The 22,024-nt window shown below is 44.8% G+C and overlaps 2 protein-coding genes across 3 annotated transcripts in view; one reads left to right on the plus strand and one right to left on the minus strand.

The window, feature by feature from the left end:
- Window positions 1-22,024, plus strand: part of Dpit47 (DNA polymerase interacting tpr containing protein of 47kD) — a 55,053-nt gene that overhangs the window by 6,785 nt on the left and 26,244 nt on the right. The gene's annotated exons all lie outside the window — the stretch shown is intronic.
- The window catches only part of LOC142576180 (uncharacterized), a 28,387-nt gene continuing 8,209 nt past the window's right edge, over window positions 1,847-22,024 (minus strand). The window contains exons 3-6 of one of the 2 annotated variants that reach the window (XM_075686179.1): window positions 19,616-19,750; window positions 17,803-18,023; window positions 15,891-16,157; window positions 1,847-7,642 (exon numbers count right to left, since the gene is read on the minus strand). In XM_075686179.1, the coding sequence (XP_075542294.1) occupies window positions 6,479-7,642; window positions 15,891-16,157; window positions 17,803-18,023; window positions 19,616-19,750 (1,787 nt within the window). In that variant the 3' untranslated portion in view covers window positions 1,847-6,478. The remainder of the gene's footprint in view (window positions 7,643-15,890; window positions 16,158-17,802; window positions 18,024-19,615; window positions 19,751-22,024) is intronic. The other variant, XM_075686180.1, reaches the window with a different exon arrangement.

The raw sequence follows: 22,024 nt of genomic DNA on the forward strand, positions 1-22,024 counted from the left end.
GTTAAACTGTCTGTTACTCTGAGACTTACAAATCACGAACTTGTGCGCAATATGGTCATGGCATGCACATCTTGTCTGTGTTAACAAAAGTGCTGGCAATGCCTAGCAAACAAGAAGTGGTAAAGCGTAATGCACAGAATTGCTGTAAAAAAAAATACTTCTAAAAGACAAGTTATACATGTGGAAATCTCTGAATTCCCCTGAATACCAAGGTTTTCTTTTACAACACTGCTCGTAAACTGCCAGTTTCAGCTGCCAGCACATCACATAAGATAAGCAATTCAACAAAACAAACACACATTTAAAACAAGAGACGTCATGTACAGCACGTGGCTCAGCATAATCATCCTCACAAAAATGTCAGAATAGACACAGGGGACTGTTAACAATATCGCACAAATGCTGGCTTTGCTGTAATGCCAAAAAATTACCCAATATTAGCAAACAGTACATTCATAATGGTAAAGATATTCATGGAATATTTGCTCTGTACAAATTGTGACGAGTATCAACTCTTCAGTGCCCAGGCACAGATGATTATTACATCATTGCACCAATACCAGATAATCAGAATACGATACCTGGGACAGAAGCCACAGAAGTTCTCTTGTTTTATGCAACACATAATTCACAAGTGTCTACAGCTGTCATAGGGGAACTTATGCACAATTGCAGTTCCGACATAAAGGTGCACCTGTGATCGCATTACTCTCGCTTTTCTATCAACCCACAGCACATAAGAACAGAAAAGGCCAGACCAACCTTGAATGCACAGTACGAGTTCAGAGCATCTCCTTGCCTCCTGTAGTGTCCCATCTAATTGCACAGCTGCAATCATGCCTGGCTGCTGTTCTTCCTATTCTGTAATCGCAACTATATAGGGACCCATCTCACAATGTCTGTCGGTGTTATATGGGATTGTAATTCAAGCAATGTAGTGACAAACCTATTGCTGAAGACAGCTTTATATGCAATCTGTAGTGGAGGAAATAGGCTAAGAATGCTAATCACATTAGTACAACCACGAACCACAGCACCACCTCAAACAACAGTGTCTACACCTTCAACGGTCACAAAGAAATCTTCCCTAAATGTGGCCTCCCAACAGCGGCCAGTTTTGTCCACCTGGCATCGTAGAATTGAGGTCCAATATATCTGACTTTGAATGAACTACGGTGTGATTGCATAGGCGTCACTCCCAGGCGGAAGGGCAATTTTCATTGGCACCTAGAAGAGCACGCATTCCCATTTTTATCAGATGGACATGTAAAATTCTCTTTTTCACAAGCGATAGCGATGGTTCAGGGGCTAGATAGCAGATAGCAGCAGCATGCCTATGTGGGCGAAGTAGGCTAAAAATGCTAGCAGCTCTAAAAATGTTCTTGGCACATATGCAACTGAAAATGATTTTGGTTAACTTACTAAATTAATGCTGCCCTCACATGAAAGATTCCTACAGCAGTGCACTTTTTGCAATTACAAGTCTGGTTCTCACTCCTAATTATTATTATTTCGTTTTAAGACATACACACTTGGAAGAGAGGAAAGGAAAAGCAAAGAGCAGTCTGGCAAGTGACACCGAAAGGGGCATAATGCCTGCCTACAGGACTACTGGAAATAAGTCACAAGGACACCAATCACATTAATAGTGTCATCTTTTTCATAGCATACCTTCAACCATCTCTTTTCGAAAACTGTGGTTCCTCTTCTACAAAGTTATTAAATCAACATCTTAGTATCCATAAATGTGGAGGTTATGCATTTTTTGCGTAACATTTCTACATTTCTCGACTAATACCTGCACCATGGAAGCCAAGGGTATAGTCCAAGCCACGTACTACTGTCCAATAGGCAAAGTGCTTTTTTTTTAATGAAGTACACAGTATTTTTCAATGTACATACTGCAAAAGTCACATGGGCACAGGGCAGCTACCATTACTCATTCAAACAGCACATATAGGTAATTTTATGTAAAAGGCTTACTCGTGTGCCAGTACTATGCTGTCCATTTATTTCACAGAGTGCACACAATGGAATGTTGTTTCCAAGTGCTGTAAGTGCAAATAAACAGCATGACTCATTTATTTTGTCAATCTGCTGTTTCAAGAAACACAACTGAATGGATCAATCACTAAAGAAGTGACATTGAAGATGTAACGCTGTTCACATTTCACTCCAAGCAAAGATGTCAGCATCATGCACACCCGTTCGTCATGTTGGTAGTGCCATCTTGGCCCACAGAGTTCACCCTGAGAGGACACAGCCGTTAATACAGTGACCAACCATGTTCCACTTAGCTATAGGTGTAAAAAGTCGGCAGTGACATAGTCGGCAACATGCAGTCCACTTTTCTTACTTTCCTTCCAGAGCCCTCCATTATGGCAAAGCCTCGTAACATACTAAGCAGTTTTGGGATATTAAATTTTACAATTTTTAATGCAATCAAATTTGAAATGATTTTAAAATTTTAGAGAAAAGTGAAAAGGTAACTTTACAGCAGCTGTTTACTAGAGGCACTGTACCAAGTTCCATGCATGAGTGACACTATGCATGAAAAACATTTGTGAGAACAGTAAGTGTGTCTGTATCCAAAAGACACGCTGTTTTAGGTAGTAAAACTGCACAGTTAGAAGCTGAGCTGCACCATCGCCATGTACAGGTCTGAAAGTACAAAATCGGTTCGTTTCAGCGGAACCTTTAGATGTGGCACACACCTCGCGGTCGTGCCCCATTGAGATCCAACCAGAACCACAACTGGCTGTGCGTGGTGCAGACGAGGCAGACAAATCTCCCAATTGCCTCTTGGTCAAATCAATGACACTTGCATGTGAACACCGCACAGTTGTTCATCCTTGTGCTGCGTTTTGAGGAGAAACCAGCACAGCAGGCCAAACAGTGTCACATGAACTCGAGCAGCATACAGCTGAGCTTCACTTATGTTGAATTCCACTTGTCATGCTTTAGTGGCTACATAAATCCTCGAATGATGCTTTGATTTTGCAAGAAATGATTTCCCGCAATAAGTCAGAGCGCAGGTCACCACACGCAGCTTCCATGAGTGGTATGATGTGCCATAGAAGTTCTTGTTGAATCCATGCCTCAAAGGCAAAGAGTAGTGATCTGTTGTGGGAGCGAGTTGATTAAAAAAGGCCTGTGAAACCAGCATACTCAAATCTGCTATCCTTCATCTGTTGTTTTCTTGCCCCTTTTCGCTCTGCACCAGGGCAAAGGAACAGTCTACAGCATGCTGGCTCAGCCCGTTTACTCTCTCTTTGTTCAAATAAATTTTTGTCCGGCCTCTCAAATCAAGCAGAAAAAATCACATTGCTCCACCATTGATAATAGCCATTACATGCAGCCACCAGAAATGGCACAACGATACTTCTAGTTGGATCTACTAGAAAATACAGCAAGACGAAGCTATCTACTGTGCTGCAAGTTGATCCAGAACCACAACTGGAACATGGGACCCCAATCGGACTAACCAGCGAAGAGCAAGTTCTTCATGACAATGGAACAAAATGCAATTCAGCTCAACCAGTGTAATTCAACTTCACTCTTCACGCTTGCCACCGCTTCCATTTTCGAAGCATGGGAATGAGTTCACAACACTTGTGCTTTAACATTGTTATGAAGCATGGTAGCTAGCCAGACATATGGCTTCTGAAATCATGCAGGTCGCACTGTGCAAATAAAAATTACCAGAGACGCCATGGTTTGACAGCTGCATGTGCTTACGTTTGGTTTGAACACATTAGCATGGGTCAACATCGAGTTATTTCTCAATGTTGTTACAAATGAGGCTTCATTTTTTTATGGCACTATGACCTGTATGCAGAAGGAAAGATCTGTTCACAAATATCACTGCAGTGGCACAGCGATAAGAAGTGCAGACCTTCTGGAAGTTTCTGTGTATTCAATAGTAAGCCACAAATGCCATAAAAAGACAATATGTTGGTTGGAGGCAAACATAATAGTACAATGTACATTACAAATGGATTCAATCCACGTTTTCTAAAATCAAAGGAATGCTAATCGATCGGCATTTATCAAGAACCCTTACAGTCACAGGGGAAGCACTTGGAGTGATAGCAGTGATAAGCAAATATATCAGAAAACTTTGACAACAGATGCAACTTTTTCATGCTTAGAAATGAATTACTCAACCAGCTTTAGTCAGCAACAAATTGGTGCACATGATCCAAGAGAAAGTACCTAAGATGTTATTGGTATTACTGTTGCTTTCTATGCATTTTAGTTTGGCCCTCCATAATAAGATTTCCCAATGTCTGGCAATTCTCCAAAAATGTCAAAATTGCAACTAAAAACAACTTAGCCACCGTTCAGAGAGAGCAGCAGCCATATTTCAGACACTTTAGATCCATGTGCTTCTAAATTTAACACTGGCATTCAATTTTGATTTGAAATAACATCAAACTGACTGAAATTGTTCACAACAGTGAATTAAAGCAGTCCAGCAGTTTGCAGCAATGTTTAGCAGTTTTGACAGTTTCGATCACACTCTGCAAGAGTCGAAGGGAATTTTTTTTTTTTACTTTGATGGCTTTATTTTGTTAAGAAGCATCCAGATCCTCAGTGGATTTTGTTGGATGCAACTATTCACGAATGCTAAAAAAAAGGATTTCATCATTTGAAGCATTCCCATTATTGCACTTGCGTAAAAGCAGTTTTCGTTTTTCCACACTGGTGAACTTCAGACAAGAGTAATACAATTTTATTATTTTTCAACTTCGCATGCCTGCACTATGCAAGTGAACCATAAAACATTACTTAGCTTGAGCAATTCACAGAAATGTGAAAAGTAGGCTGCCATGACTGCAGCACTGTTTGTTTTGCATGCATAGTGTTTTTTTTATTTCACAAACAAAGGAGCTCTCGTAAAAGCAAATTAGCGGACTGGAGCTGGCTTGCAGGTACAGGTTGCCTGAGGATGTGCAATACCACCGTACATTTGATATCCTCACGCATTTGCTCTCCTCGAAAGAGCACATATGCATTTCAGCGCTTGCTAAAAGGGAAGCTATGGCATGTTGAGCATACAATTGTAGCTTAATAAATATGGAGTGGGGAAATTAGCCGTCAAGGAACACCATCTCACAACATGCACACATATACACTAACTAGCACTGTCACCCTACATAGATGCACCTTTCTGCTTCACACTTCGCTGAACAGAGGCATTCTTGTCGCCTCCGAAAGCTGACAAGTGCCGACGAAAAGAAAATGAGATTCACAGCACGACATTGGGAATGTTAACACCCTGGAAATGGGTTGTTTTCAGGGCCAGAATAAAGCAAAGCTATTCCAACCTGTTTTTATCCCAAATCCGCCCTCCGTGATGGGCCGAATGGCCCGGGGCTCCGCCCATATGGGCGAGCACTGTACCCATTTGTGTGAAGCCCAAGCCATTTTGACCTCTCACTGGGGACTAACGGTGGATTTGGAATAAAAACGTGCTGGCATAGTTTTGCATTATCCCGACCCATGTCGCGTTGCAAAGAAAATTCTAACCAATGATGATCATTCACTTGACTTTGATAAAGTGGCTGAACTGGCCGATGCACGTCTTGCGTAATGCAATTAAATAAAAAATTCCTGTCAGAACATTAAAATGCGAATAGGCAATGAACCCTCTGGTCCCATTTCTTGAACACTTGTATATTATGTGGCATATAGTCATCAAAAAAATATGTATGTATCACTTATGTTATGAAACAATAAAGGCTCAAGCACAGGAAGATAAAATTATATTTCCTGATTACTTAGCAATAGTCTTGCTGCTTTTAGATTAGCTTTTTAAATTTAGTCAGCAACACAGATAACACAAAGAATAAACCAAGTTTAAAACTGTATGAAGCCAACAGACAATGAATCCAAGGAAAGCAATGGGGAAAATAAAATTTCTTAACTGTAATATTGTAGGCAAACAACACTTAAATTTGGGTTATACATAAAATGTTTAATAATGGAAGCGAGGAAGAAAAATGAAAGACGTTTGTGTTCATAATTAGGCTTATGGCAAATGTAATTGTTAGTTACTAATTTTACAGCTCAATATTTTTAACTGTTCCATTTCTCTCATACTGTTCTTGGCTTCATGTAGTATTTACTAAATATTGAGCCCCACAGTACCCCTGATGTTTAAAACTAGCATCTTAGCACCTTGATATCCTCCATGCACACGAAATGACCTTTTGTGTGATGATTTAAGCTCGAACTTTCTTGATAACTAGCCAAAGCATCACACCGGTACAAATAATGTGCTTGAGCATTCGCTTCAAGTACCTCATGCATGACTCGCACAAATCTTGGGTATGTAGAATTGCTTACGCCTACCCACTGCTCCTATGACATAAACTACACTAAAAAGCTATCAGTTCATTTCACACAAGGAACACCATCACTGATCAGTCCTTCAATGTCGGAGGTGAATGGGAGCCCACGCACTCACAGGCACTCAAAATGGAGCAGCTGGGTGCGAGGTCGATTGTCCTCCACGTGCTTTGCAGTGTAGCCGTTCCTGGCATCGACTGTCGTGTGACGCACTCCGGCAGTGCTTCTGCAAGGTGCACGAAGCATCAGGTGGCCGGAAACCCTGTGCCTCCAGCCGAGCCACCTGCCTCGCAACACTCTGTCGTGGAATGGTATGCACTGCCTCCCCATACGGCTGCACAGTCACAGAGCCGTTTGGCTTCGGTTCAGCCCCGGTGATCTCCGTCGTCCGCTGTTTGTTCGTTTTTGAGGAGGCAGACGCTGACGAAGAAGAACGAGGCGACTCTGCATGGTGGTCCGACACATCACTACTGGGCTGTTCTGTCCTCACAGGCCTGCACTTGACCGTGATGACCACAGGGCAGGCAGAGGTAAGAGTCTTGGGTGTCGACGTGGCCGTCGGAAGGTCTAGGGAGCAGGGCCGCACCACTTCCCTCACCATCCCTGCGGTGGGCCCAGCTGCTTCTGACGCAATGTGGGCTCCTGATAGATTGCGCACTTCGCTGCAGCCTTCCGGCACTCTCCGCAAGACTGAACTGTCCCATGAGGGGAGTGAGAACAGCTTTCTCTTGCCCGTTTTCTTTCTTGTGGCCTTGTCTTCTGCACTCTCCTGGCGGGCAGCAGAAGAGTGCTGAGCTTCTGGTGGAGGAGCAGGCAGTCGTTCGAGTCCACCACTGTTTTCGGGCAGCTGCTGGATACCCTGTGGGGAAGAGCTCACAGCCTTGGCTTCCCTAGTTCGGTTCTTGTCTGACTCCATGCCCGAGCTGTGGCCGAGACAGCAGGACGTTGCGATGCCTTCGGCCGACGACGATGCTCCAGCTGTGGGGGACTTCTTGGAAACCTTGCGTTTTGGCATAGAAAAGCGCTTGAGCCTTTGCAGCGTCCTGTCTAAGGGGTGCCTCGCCCTGGGTGGGTCTGCAGCAGCAGCAGCTGCTGGCTGTGGAACTCGGCCAACTTCCGGGGCATCTGCGGAAGCACTGGACTCGCTGCTGGTGGGACTGAATGCACCTTGACGGTCGTCAACACTCGCAGTGCAGCTTGAACTCGTCTCACTTCCTCCTTCTTCACCTTCCCCACCCCAGGAAGTTGGATCAGGGTACACATTGTTGTTTTGGCTTGAAGGAGGGCCCTGGAAAGAAAGGCGGGACCAGTCAATAACCAAGTCACAAAGCAAGCTGCACATGCTCAGCTTCGAGCTACTATTTTAGCAACTAAAGGAGCAGCATAAGTCGTTGAAGAGCTGCACCTTCATTAAATGGCAGGATGGCATTCAACTTAATGTAGCATGAAGCAACAGACTGAGCCTATACACGTTCTTCTGAAGTCTACAACTCCTTAACTGTGTCTTGCAGACTTCCACACAGCTCATTGTTTGCACTCCACAAGTGAAAGGCTGAAAGTGAACTAACCCGATGAAAAATGTTTGTCAGAACCGTCAAGTATAGCTACTAACAACAACAGTGCCTTGCTTCAAATTTATACGAATTAACACACTCCTTCTTTTTCAATCAGAATGTTTTAACATGAAGTGTGTTTTCCATTTTCCTGTTTCGCCACCATTCATGTTAGAACAAGACAAATTAGAGAAAAGCTCCATTCACCTAGTGTGCACAGCTGGCAACAAATTACTGAACACGTTTCTGTTCCCTTCCATAAGTAGATGAGGCATATTATGTTTCAAATCACAGAAATGCATAATGCTGTGATGACTTTGCTTATACTGCACTTACCAGCATAAAAAGATAAAGCAACCCCGAAAGGAAAAAGAAAAAAGCCAAGCATGCTCTGCAGTATTGGGTTGAGAAGTGAAACGGAAGCGTGGTTATGTTTGTCGATTGGTACGTCATGCCTGTTCAAATGTGCAGGTCCCATAATGAATGTACATCTTTCCCCAAAAATTTTCGAAAAGTTGTGGGGTGGGTGTATTTACTATGCGGGATAAAATGTTTAACAAGCTTTCTGTGGCCATCGTTCAAAGGTAGGGAAGACACAGTACGATTTGGCATCCGATGCGCCGCAACTGAGGCGTTTTGCCATGTCATAGTGCTGGATCGGACGCCTGCACACACCGAGTGTCTGATCCAGCACAATGGCACGGCAAAACACCTCGGACCCGGCTGCCGTTCTGGCGTGTCAGATACCATATCGGACGCCAAATCAACCAGTGTCTCTCCTACTTCATGTCAGGAAGTTCAGGGTGTGATCATTATGTGAGGAAAAGAAAGAACTCACTTTTTGAGCGGAAAAGTTGGGAGTGCATTCATTACTCGAGTAAATATGGTAGCTTTCTCTGATAGAATGTACAAACATTAAATCTGCCTGATTTTCTCTAAGTTATGATAGTCAAACTAGGGGTACTGTTTCAGATAATATGGCTCCTAATGTCAATATGATAAATATTTCACTGTCCCAAATAGCAGTTCCAGTATTCACAACTGCAGCACAGCAGCAGAAAACCTAACATCTATTTTATACCTGCTACACTTGAAAATAAGATGTAAGAAATATTGAGATACAGTCGAACCCAGTTATATCAAACTCGCAAAAAAAAACGCCTATCAGGTTGATATAGGGCATAATTCGATATAAGCCTGCTAAAGAATTGGGCATCATGAAAGCACATACCATTTATAAAAACACTCTATTGATGAAACTAGCTTAGTTTCGCATGAAATAGTCCTGCATTTTCTTCTGCTCGAGCAATTTCACTGCCTGCGACACACGCACTTCTCCACATTCTCTAAAGAGTTGGGGCAGCTGAGGCCGCAACCTTCCACATTCACGCAGAAGCGCCAAACTAGGGCACCAATCACCTCGGATGATGTCGGCAAAGTATCGTCGCTGCTTTCTTCATTGTGCCCACTATCAGTTGTGCTCGGTACAATGTCCGCAATGTAGTCTTCATTTTCAGGCTCTTTTGTGGTCGCGACACCACCATCCGCACTCATAAACTCGTCGACCATTCATCCATCAGTGGCTTGTGGAAATTCTGACAGCTCGCACCAAACTTCAGCGACACCGGCAATGGCTTCGTCGCACTCATCAGAATTTTTAAAGTCACCACCGGGCACGTGGAAGCCAGCACACGTCTGAAGCAATTTCGGATGAACCACTTGCACACAGCCGCATCCACGTCGCCGTGCGTATGCATCGAGCGCAACAAGCACCGGGTCCCGAGTTTGTCCACTTTAGCCTTAATCCTCCCTTTATTCTTCCTTTAAGATCGTGCTTAAAGTGCTCCTCGAAATTTCGCATGCTGTGGCAACATCCGACTTCTCACCACATTCGACTCGATTCACGATTTCAAGCTTCACGGCGAAAGGCAAATTTTGTTGCTTCGCGTTAGCCATCACGGCAGCACAAGCGGGACAAGGCCCACACAGCGCAAACACAATGAACCAGAAAAGCAGCGAGACTACTCGCACTTCCACCATTTTGCACAACGAGGGCACAAAAGCCTCTGATTGGCTGTCTCAGTAAGCGCTGTGGGTGGGCCAGGATCATTTCTTGCAGGGGGGTGGGTGTCCATGGCTCGCATGACGCGGCGTGTTCATGGTAGGCAGAGCGGGTGGATGGAGCCGCACCGCTGGGTTTCCTCGCCGCCACGAGGGAAAAACAACTTCTGGGGGCACTTTTGCACCGCTTGATGTTCACTATATAGGGAGTCACTGTTATTTTCGTTCAACGTAAGCGTAATTTTTGCTATATATACTCATGGTAGCTATACTGTGTTCAGAATTTCTTCTATACACAGGGTAGTTCGATTACCTCAAAGTTGTAAAAGCTACAAAACATTTCAAGATAAGTGAAGTTTCGAGATAAACGATGCCACTAAAACAGAAGCCCTGCAGCTGCACATATACCCCATGAAGCCTTTCCCAAATGCCGCCAGTAATATCCATGGTCACTTTCCCATGCATTGGCACCAGACACCTTGGCGTTCACAGGCAGCGTTAGTGGCTCTGTGGCAAGACAGTGTCCTTGGCAGAGTGTCACCACAATTTATCTCAATGCAATATTTGAAGTCAGTCATTTGAGCACAACTGCTTAAACACATCCAAAATGCTGGTGCTGCTACTCTCTGCATTGCAAAGAATTCCATACAATTCCACATCAAAAACCGAAACTGAACTACAGAAAAGTGCAAGTGCCACGCCTTTAGCAGACACCCACAAGTGATGCGGCATTTACACCTCACCATCACGCGAGCATGAAGCGAGCGTCCTTATAAAGTAGCAATTTTGCTGAACTGCTGTGGGCTCGCAGCATCATCGCAATAGCCAGGGAAGTTCACAGAGCCTCCTAGACGTAGAAAAATATAAATTATTTTCACGTTTAGGACAATGAAGGCAAATAGAGCGTAATAAAGAAAGTCGCAAGAACTTCTGAATCCGCAAGCATGAAGATCAGAGAAATATGTGTAGTACTACTCATCATTTGCACGGTGGCTGAATGATTGCGACACCAGAGCTCCCTCTAGTATTTATTGTGGGAAACTCTATGGTTCAGACCTTCTGTATTTCGCAGAAAAGCTGGAAAGAAAGTCTTTCACAAAACACAGTTCCACTGTTGTACTGAGAACCTCATTGGTATTCAGAAGGGTGTAGAATAATCGAATATTTCCATTTTGAATCGAATAGCAAACACACAATTTGATTCACGAATCGAATATCTAATATTTGATTTCTGGAATACCGTATTTACCCGCGTATAACCCGCCCCTGCGTATAACCCGCACCCCTAACTTTGAACTCGGCGGAAAAAAAAAAAAAGAACTCGCGTATAACCCGCACGTTTACCTGAAAAAAAAAAAATGAGCGCTAGAAAGATGCAACTCACACTCAGTGATCATTTCGTTTTCAGAACATTTATTCAAACGACCGCCACCACGTCACTGCTTATCCGATTCTTAATCGTCGCCGCTCTCACTACTGCCATCCGAGGCTTCATCGCCACTCTCAAAGACGTAGTCGTCCTCGGAACCATCCAGACTATTACTGATCGCACATTTTTTAAAGCTTTTGCGCACCAAATCGGCCGGTATCGCTTTCCACGCATCCACGATCCACTGGCACAGCAATGGAATATCAGGCCTTCGCACGCGTCCCGTCGGTGTGAGGGCGTACATGCCGTCGGCCATCCACTGGGCATACAGCCGCTTCACGTGTGCCTTGAACGGCTTGTTCAGGCACACGTCGAGTGGCTGTAGCATGGACGTCATGCCGCCAGGTATTATGACGAGGTCGGTGCTGGTCTCGGCAAGGCGAGCCTTCACCGCATCAGTGCAGTGGCCTCTGAAGGAATCTAGTACGAGCATCGACCGGCGTGCCAGCAAGGCACCTGGTCTTCGCTCCCAGATTACTCGAAGCCAGTCACCGACTAGGCCACTGTTCATCCACGAATTTTCTTCCGCACGCACAACGATTCCTGGGGGCAGTGGAATGCTAGGTAGCGTCTTGCGTTTGAAAATCACATACGGGCGCAGTTTCGTGCCGTCAGCCAAAGCGCATAGCATGACTGTGCAGCGCAGCTTGGCATTTCCGCCGGTCAGCACGCCGACTGATTTGGAGCCCTTTTTTTCCATGGTCGTGTCCATCGGCATCTCAAAGTACACAGGTGTTTGATCAGCATTTCCCACCTGAGACAGCAAATAGCTGTGCTCCTTCCGAAGTGCGATCACATATCGTTGAAAGTTCAACAACTTTTCCTCGTAGGCTTCAGGAAGCCGCTGGCACATGGTTGTTCGCCGCCGCATAGAAAATCCATGTCTTCGCATGAAGCGCTGAAGCCATCCACGGCTTGCACGAAACTCACGTGGAATGTTCAATTCCCGGGCCAACTTCAGGGCTTCCATTTGCGCCATCTCAGTCGAAACAGCGTGGCCACGACTTCTCTGCTCCTCAATGAACTTCGCAAGCTGCGTCTCGAGGTGGGGGTACGCGCCAGTCTTCGGACCCCGAAACGCTCGCCTGTTCCGGTTCGTTGCTTCGAGACTCTTTTTTTCTTCCTCCAGTCGCGAATGCACGACTCGTCGACGTCATGCTGTCTTGCAGCAGCTCTGTTGCCGATTTCTTCGGCAGCGGCTATAATCTTTAGCTTCTCTTTCGCTGTGAAACACTGCCGTCGAGTCGCACTCATGATGCCAAAACAAAGCAGGCAAACAGTGCAAACTGGGGTAAGTACACTAAACAGCGCCTAACGCGAGGCTCAACAATGCTGGCCTTTCGTTGGCCCTTCATCGGCTTGACAAGCGTCGATGACGATGGGGATGGCGGACTACACGGGGAGGCCGCCGCACATTGCGGTGAAGCCGACCCCCCCCCTCCCAAGGAAAAAATTCGCAGATAACCCGCACCCCCACTTTTTAAACGCGTTTTTTCACATTTTGGTGCGGGTTATACGCGAATAAATACGGTATTTGATCTTTCGAATATCAGTACCTCCAGTGAATGACCTAACCCAGGTCGGTGCATTGACGTTCCCGTAGCAAGCAATCTTTATCAGTACAAGGTTTGATGAGGTTGAATGGACCAATCAAACAATTAACGCTACGTGAACAGAGGGAACAACAAAAGCAGCCCGTGTGGAAAGCACGGAAGCATTTGTGAAGATTGGGCCGATTCACTGGAAGGCACGCTGATCGCATTGAATATGCAAGTTCAGCGTTCATACATGCATATTCGCGTAGTTCGAAGCTTTCTACCCATACGTGAGCACATAGACCAACTTAGCATGCATGCTCACGATAGTTGGCGGCTGGTTGACCACAGACCAGTATGCTGTTTCTGTGGCCATCAATCTATCCCTCATATGTGATCTTGCGTCCAATTACTGATAAGCCACCTGTAGGAATATATTAGTGGCAAGTTTTCAACAACAGTCGGCGGCCCGTTATCAGATCAGTGGGATAATTTTCGTCACGGCCACATGAGTGGCCACATTGTCTAGCCTGTTAGGCCTAATCGGAGCTGTGTCGTCGGGTGTCGGCGACTAAAGTTACAGTTACCAAATCAACGCAGATCTATTCACAGTGGTCACACGGTCCTTTGGAAGCTGACAATCACCTGTCATAAAGATAGAAAACCCTTTCTTCCGTTTGCTGGAAGAAACGTGGAAAGCAATACTTTCTTGTTCAATAATGCCATTAGCCTTCTGAGCATGTGCAGCACTGTGTTTCTCGCACAAAATTTGGAAGCACAAAAGTTTGCGTGAAATTGTCCGATATTCGATATTTGGCATTTTTCTCTTGATTCGATTTGATATTCAATTAGAAATCCACCATTCAGTATTTGCACACCCCTAGAACTGTAGAACCTCGCTGACACGTTCCCGTTACACACATTTTCCCGGTGCCAACGTTCGATATCAAGAACACAAAAAAATGATCCAATAGAATTATGCTCATTTTTTACTGGTTCATACGTTCCTGAAAAACATGACTTTTCAGCACCAACATTCAGTATGTTGCCAAACTGCGATCGTATGATACGTTTTCCGGCCGCTAGATGCCAGGTAAACAAGTAAATGCGCGAGGGACACACAATCATGAACGGTATGTAGCTGCCCACAGCGGCAGCTTCACCACAGTACTCGCTCGTCCATCTAACGTGAAAATGCCGGCGCGCACTCAGTTTCTCATTTCGGTACCAGCAAATCTCCAGGCTCATCGCATGTTGCATTCACAGCTATCACCACCAATCTTATTGTGATAAGCATATTCGCCTATCTGTTTCCCAATGTGGTGCATAGTGCCATTGTTAGCATTCTTCGTGCTTTTAGCAGGCGATAATCCAAACGCACTGCCGTTCCCTGCTGCAGGCGGCGCAATGTGGGCATCGTGTCCCGCCTCGGTGGCATCGGGCATCGCCGTCCAGCTTTATTTCGTTTCGGTTTCCCGTCACCCTCTTAATAAAACACCATGCAATAGGAAAACAACAAAACGCATCTCGGGCTGCCGGAGCACCACCAGCTCGACATGCGTCGGCATCTCGTGCCACAACTATCAGCGCGATGCTTCGCATTACGCAGATGTCAACAATAGTTGAGTCTTATCAAAATTTTTTTAGTAACTTCAGATCGTACGTTTTCCCCAGTTAGTACATTTCTTCTTGCGGATTTTTACAACATGTATGAACGAGGGTCTACTGTATTCAGTACAACAGAATGTTGCTAATTCATTAGTTTCAGAGGAGGAAAAAAAAACTTGATTCTGTTCCAACAGAAATTCTTTTGATAAACAAATATTTTCCAGACCTTCACGTACTAGAACTGAGCTGTAAACTGTGCTCCCTTCAATGAGAGTAGACGTCTCGATTTCCATGCACCTAAATTACTGAAAGCTTGCAACATTCTTGTTATACAATGCTAGCAGACTCCAAAGCACGTGCAGCACCTTATTTTCTTGCCCTAAATTTGTAACCTGTAAATTTTGTACAAAAATGTTCTGGTATTCGATATGCAGCCTTTTTTTTCTTGATGGGATTCAATATTGAAATCTACTACACAATATTCACACACCCCTAATTATAATAGTATGTCCTTTAAAGGCACATACGAGTGCTTTCTGCAACTGGTGAGTAAACGAAGCAGCGATGACACTTTCGTGGAAGTTATGCTGGATGTTCCACATTTCTCATCCCAAATGTTGTTCAGAAGAGGCTATATGGTCAGGTATTCTTTAGGGCGCCACTCTTAATGGCCCATTCCTGCGGCAAGCAGCAACGTAACTGATCAAACGAGCACAACAGTGAATGATGAAAGAGCGAATGCGGAGAGGCAGATGAAACACGCGAACCGCGCATGGCGGAGACCATTGAGGGCGGCCCCTGCAGCGACGTGCGCACGGGAAGGTAGTTTCATATGGACCCGCCTGACCACTCATTGTGTACTCATAACTGGTCTCAGACGGACCGCTCATTTCGTACTATTGTCTGCTCACGTCAGCTCTCGCTCGCACTTTTTTGGTTTGGTTGGTTTGGTTTCGTCTCGTTTGCGCTTGTTTAGATTGTCATGGTTTGCGATGGTTTTGTAATCTGTTTGTATGCACGTCGTGAATTGTGTAGTAGTTTCTCGAATCCAAGCGGCACCAGCGATTACATTGGAACCCTCAACGAGTCATTTATAAAGCCAACGCACTTGACCCACAGATAAGATTTTCGATGATTACCAATTCTGCTGCGTGTCTCTCTCCAATACTTTGCTTCAATATATCATGAAATGAAAATGCGTATAGAGCTGCACTCAAATTTCGCATTACAGGGTATCGTAATCGTCAGTGAATTTATTCCCCTTTTCCCAAGGACTGTAACTCGGAACACAGGTTACCTGCACAGACCGGCTATACATGTGAAAGTAAGGTATTGGCGCCAGCTAGTCACCTGCAAGCTTAGCCGCTTGTCACCGTCTTGAACCAGGTGTCGAACAGAGGGCTCGCAGTGCGACAGTCGCCTGCGTGCTGCTTGGTCCCCGACGAGCACAACCGTCACGTGTCGTAACCCATCTTCGTAGTAAGCATCTGAGCGAATTGCTCGTTGCTGTTGAGGCAGCTCCCCTGCCTCACTGCTGGTTGACGAGCCTCCACACAGCAATGGAGGCGTGGCCGATGCAACACGTGGCAATGGCTCGGCAGAGATGGGTGCGACTTCCTGTAAAATCAGTGGAATGCATAAGTAAATTGTTTGTACCGAAGGAAATGCACAGCTCGTGTGCAGGTTCACTAAAAGCTAGCAGTATCGTAGTGTGAGCAAACCACCCATAGATCAATCAAGGTCATCAAGGTCATGAGTGCAACACACCAAGATCCCCACATGCATGCTTTGCACAGACCATTTTCAAACAGAAGGCATATCAAGTGACTGTGACCTGTGAACAAGACAAAACCACCTAGTGAACTTTACCTTCACAGCATGGAAATTTATTTAATGTTTATCATCATGGGCTCACACTAACGCTTTATTGCAGACTATGAAGAACCACATGTCATTCTTCATAAGGTCCATAGAGCGTTTGATATTCTGTATGTATCAGACGACTCCGCAAGGATTGTAAAAGGCATTGTGGGCCACACCTAGACTAACCCCTTCGCTAGTTTATTCTGCGACGCACACAATTCTCTGAAACGCCAAGAACGTGTGACGCAACTTATTGCCGATAGATTAACATGTAAAATACCTTACCGTTTGAATGGGCTTTCGTAATCGACTATAAGCGGTGCACTGTTGTCATGCTGTGCGACAACTCAAGTTACCATATTTATTAAAATCTATGCCGAAGGTTTTTTTTCTTTTTCAAATAATCATAAACCAAACTTTAGGGTCAGCTTAGATTAAAGGGCTACTAGCTGCGCTAGGCAGAACTTCAAGCGGTGCAAGCCATTCAAGTTCAAGCCAGGCGGGACTTTGGCATCGGTGAGAAAAATGGCCGTCGTTGGAGGGGGCAATGGGAGACGCTTTTTGCGTGCGCTGGCCGCAATGAGGAGATGAGAGCGATAAGGAAGATAGTGATGTAGAATGAGCTTGATATCTTCATATTCAATAAATGCTGTTTCATTTTGTGAATGCTGTCCTCGCTTTTTTGTCCGGCCTACATTCGAGGCGCTTTTTTTTCCTTTTCTGGCTTCAGACTTTTGCGGGTCGGCTTAAAATCATGGCTGGCCTAGATTCGAGTAAATACGATATACTCGTTCTGTCCAATGTTGGCTCTGTTGGCATCCATGGTCACCATCTTGTGATGGCAATGATGCTGGCTAGGCTGGCTCCGATGGCAGGCTGTTGCGACCACTGTTTTGGTTTCATAATGGATTGCACTGCCCGATACTTTAGGACGTATTTTTGTGGAAAAAATGAGCGCATTAGAATTGGGCACATACTGGAATAATCCATTGTGAGCTACCATTTTTGCTTTAGTATCATCCTGAGCCAGACCAAAAATAGGCATTTGTGATGGGAGGTAATGCATGTTCAACGCATTCATTGTACCTTAAGCGCTGCCAAGACTAGTGGATAAGTGGAGTCACCATTCCAGTCACCATTAAAATCTGGCGCATGCATCATGACCAGTGAAGTTTTCTAAAAACATGCTGCACTCATATGCAGATGCTGCAAAGTGCAATCAAACAGTTAAAGAATTTCTCAAAAGGTGACGCAACACACCCAAAGAAACCAGGCACAGTATAAAATATGGATATGACATATGGACAACCACCAACAAGGGGTTAAAGATGAACCAGCAAGAACCAGATCAAGTGTCATAGTACTACCGTTAGGGAGAGGCAAGTGTTGAAGCACCAACCTGCTGTTGCAGCTGCCGGTCAAGTAATGCAGGAGGAGCATCGTAAGGAGGTGGGGCCTCTCCAGGGGGCACGTAAGCCTCTGGGGGCTTCCAGAAGGTGTACGGCGGAGGGGGGTCAGGACAGAAGCCGCCCAGGAAGCCCACGCCCTGTTCTTCAAGTGCCAGTTGCCGCGCCAGGCAGGCCTCTTCCAGGCTGGCCGCTGCCCGGCACCCATTCAGCCCTGTCGACCAGGTCAACCAAACAGTGCAGAAAAGTGCCATTCATGTATGTGTGTGACACACAAAACAGCACACAAAAGCTTGGTGCAAAAAAAAAATTATGCTCATGCATATTTTTTCAGCTACCGGTCAGTCACCAGCCCACTGGTGACTGATTCCAAGATATGATCACAAATGCATGTCCTTATATCATGCAGACACTGAGAACATTGGGTTAGTAAGTTGAAACGTTTTGGGGAAAAAACGCAAGAAAAAACTTACTAATCAGGAAAATGTACGATCCAAAGTAACTTAAAAGATTTGACAGACTCCAACTATTGTTGGCATCTACGTAAAATGAGGCGTCACGCAGATTGTTGTGGCACGAGACGCCGATATACGTCGGGTTGGTGGTGCTCCGGCAGCCCAAGACGTGTTTTGTTGTTTTCCTATTGCGTGGTGTTTTAAGAGGGTAACGGGAAACTGAAATGAAATCAAGCTGGTGGGCAATGCTGGATGCCACCAAAGTGAAACATAATGGCCACGTCGCGCCGCCTGCAGCAGGGAACGGCGACATGTCTGCATTATCGCCAACTAAATGCGCGCAGTACACTACTAATGGCAATATGCACCGCATGCTGCGAAACAGATAGGCAAGGATGCTTATCGCAATAGGATTGGCAGTGATAGCTGTGAATACTGCATGCAACAACCCCGGAGAAGATTTGCTGGTGCCGAAACGAGAAACTGAGTGTGCGCCAGCGTTTTCACGTGAGATGGATGGGCGAGCATTGCAGTGAAGCTGCTGCGGCGGGCAGCTATATACTGTACTCAACTGCGCGTGCCTCGCGCATTTTCTTGTTTACATGGCATCTAACGGCAGGAAAACATATCATATGATCGCAATTTGGTGACATACTGAACGTTAGCGCTGAAAAATCATGTTTTCCAGGAACATACGAACTAGTAAAAAATGAGCGTAACTCTACTGGGTCATTTTTTTTGTTCTCGATTCCAGACATTGGTGCCGGGAAAACGGTGCAACAAGTTGTTGCATACTGCAAAATTGTAACAGGGTATAAGACATGCCACAATAAAGTACAACCAAAGTACTAGTAGTACTAAATTAGCAGTTGTGCAGCACAGCAGCCATCCCAGCTGTAAGAAACTTTGACCAAATTTGCTACAGACTTATGACACAAGGTTGATAGTAAGAGCCAAAGGGTTAAAAGCTTGACTCAAAATGCACATGGTGCATTTAGCTAGAGTTGGTGTGAGAAGTATTTTGCATTTAGGTGTATAAACGTGTTTTGGGCAGGAGTAAGGACTTTGTCACCAAGCACTAATCTTGCAATGTGGAAACAGTACCAAACATCTGTAAAACATGGTAAAAGAAATGTCATTTCACAGCAGGGGCAGGAAATTTAAATATGTGAAACAGTTAAACTGTTCCTGAGAGAGTGTGAACGTAGGCTCCTCTTCATCGAATAGAAAGAAGCTGTGGGTTAACCTGGTAAACCAAACAATGTTGCACACTGCTCGCTGCACCTGTTCATTTGATATTTCAGCGCAAGTCATTTTCCTTGAACAAACAAACCAAGAATTCAAAACTGACTTCGTAACATGACCAGCAGGCGCCTCTTGCGGAGTCGATGGATCATGAACAGCAGCAGAGCCACGATGAGAAACGACGCCACTGTGCTGGCCACCATCCGAAGGCCCAGAGTAGTGGCACTCTGCACATCTGCTCCTGACGCCAAAGTGGGAAAAAAAGAAAAGAAAAGAAAGAAACGAGATTAAAGTTTAACGGGCCAAAATATTTTCTCACAAGCCGTTTATCCCAATGGTTTATATTGAAAACAAAGCAGCTTGCTGATTACAGTCAAACCTTGTTTTAATGAAACATGATTTTACAAAACTGTCGATTTAATGATATACTTCCAATTTGCCAATACACATTCACAAAGCCAATGCACTGAAAACCTCATAGCAACAAAGTGAACGCAACATCTCACCTAATTTAATTAACTTTTGGGAGAGAATATGAGTAAAGCAGGAGAAAAACATGGCTACACCAAGATTCAGTTCAGGTGATGGACGTCATTGACTTCTTAAGAAGGTTTGCCGCTTTCACATAGTACCTAGTAAGTAGTAGTACATAGTAAGAAGGTTTGCCGCTTTCACATTGAGTACGTCTTGCTTTTGCAAGACGTACTCAATGGTCTCAATGTGTATGATAACTGCATACTCAGGCAAAATTTACATTCTGTTTTGCTATTGAATGTTACTTGCATGAATATTTCCATTTTATAGAAGTTCTCGATATTGTTATGTAATTCTTGCGTCCAATTACCCCTGTTAAATCAAAGTTTAACTACCTAACATCAATCTTGGATGCCTCTACAGAGAAAATGGATCCATCACTCCTGGATGCGTCACTTTCAGTACATAACCGGCTAGCTAAGAAAAGGGAAGCAGTAATCTTGGTCACTCCTAGATGTACAACTTTCAGCCCATACTAATAGGTTAGCCCAGCAGAAGCAAGCATGATGAAAGAAACTTGTTGGAAAATACACTTACTGCAAGATTTCTTTTCACACCATGTAATTGTAAAGCAGGCTGACAAGATGGGCACATCGCACACCACAACATTAGTGAATGATCTGTCACATGGTGCATCTCAATGAATGCAATGTCACACAAAAGTGGAAGTACCGCCAGATGTGGTCAATGGAAAATATTTAAGGGTCATCTGCGGCTAGCGCTACAGATGATCTTAAAATGTTTTGCCATGTGGTGCGACATAAAAAAAATCTGCAATTCCACACAGACTAATGCAGCACTTTGCTATAGCAATAGTTTGCAAATGCTGACTGTTACAAGTTGTGCAGGCAAGCATCTGCTATAACGAGCATGGGGTCAGCACTCTGATTGACAGTGAAATACTTGAACTTTGCCATGAACATAAACCTAAAGTTGAAAATGAATGGTGTTTCTAGCTTTACTTTACCCAACGAGAGGGCAGAAAGGTGTTGTGGAAGATGTAAAGAGTCAAGCACAAAAGACTTGTTTACGGCGTACATTTTACTGGGATGACGTACAGAAGGAATACATTCCTCCAATTATAAAATTTTAGGCTAAATGAAAAAAAAAAGACATCAATTTGTTGCTGCTTCCAAAGCACTTGCTAAGGTTTCATATGAATTCTATGTAGAAAAGCAGGTTTCAAGAGTGCACAACAACGGTGGACATGTTTGTAGCCTGTTAACGAGCTCTGAGGCTAACAGTGCGATGTGTGGTGCAGCTAAACAACAGCAATCCTTAAAGTGAATGGCTGGCAACTACCAGATCAACAGTACTACCAATATAGTTGCAACGCCCACCAGTGAGTGTGAATCACCAATTACATCAGTTCACAATTAACAAACATCCAGTTTTACCACATACTGTATTCAAACAGAGTCTGATTAGCCAACAACAGGAGGGCACGTGGAAATGCACAAATAGCCAGCCACATCACAAGTGACTGCCACGGTACTTTAAGAGCCACATGCATCTACAGTTGAACCCCGCTACAACGAACGCCGCTTCAACGAAATATTTCCAATTCCCCGCCAGCTAGCCATAGAAGTCAATGCAAAAAAGTTCTCGCCACAACGAACAATTTTTCGGGCTTGTTTTCGCTTCAACGAAATTTCTACTCAGTTGAGCTGGGCTTTAAAATTTGCTTTGCGATAAAACAAACATAACCCCCATCATCTGCAATTTTTCGTACATCCACGCCGCTTAGGTTCACCAAAAACGTGCGCCCACTGCACCATCGCCGATAAACAAACTCATGGAGGGGCGCCATTATTTGGTGGTAATGACTATGGGGCTAGCCACCTTGCGACAAGGCGCAGGCCCACTTTGCCAAACGGGAGCCACAGCCAATCCATATCCATCCTAGGTCACGTGAGCACTGGCGCAACGCGGCGACGCAGATTTTCGTTTGTGCTTGTGCGCGCGGCTAGCATGGCAACAA

Source organism: Dermacentor variabilis, chromosome 3 (assembly GCF_050947875.1).
Source record: "Dermacentor variabilis isolate Ectoservices chromosome 3, ASM5094787v1, whole genome shotgun sequence".
NCBI classification, from domain to species: Eukaryota; Metazoa; Arthropoda; class Arachnida; order Ixodida; family Ixodidae; genus Dermacentor; species Dermacentor variabilis.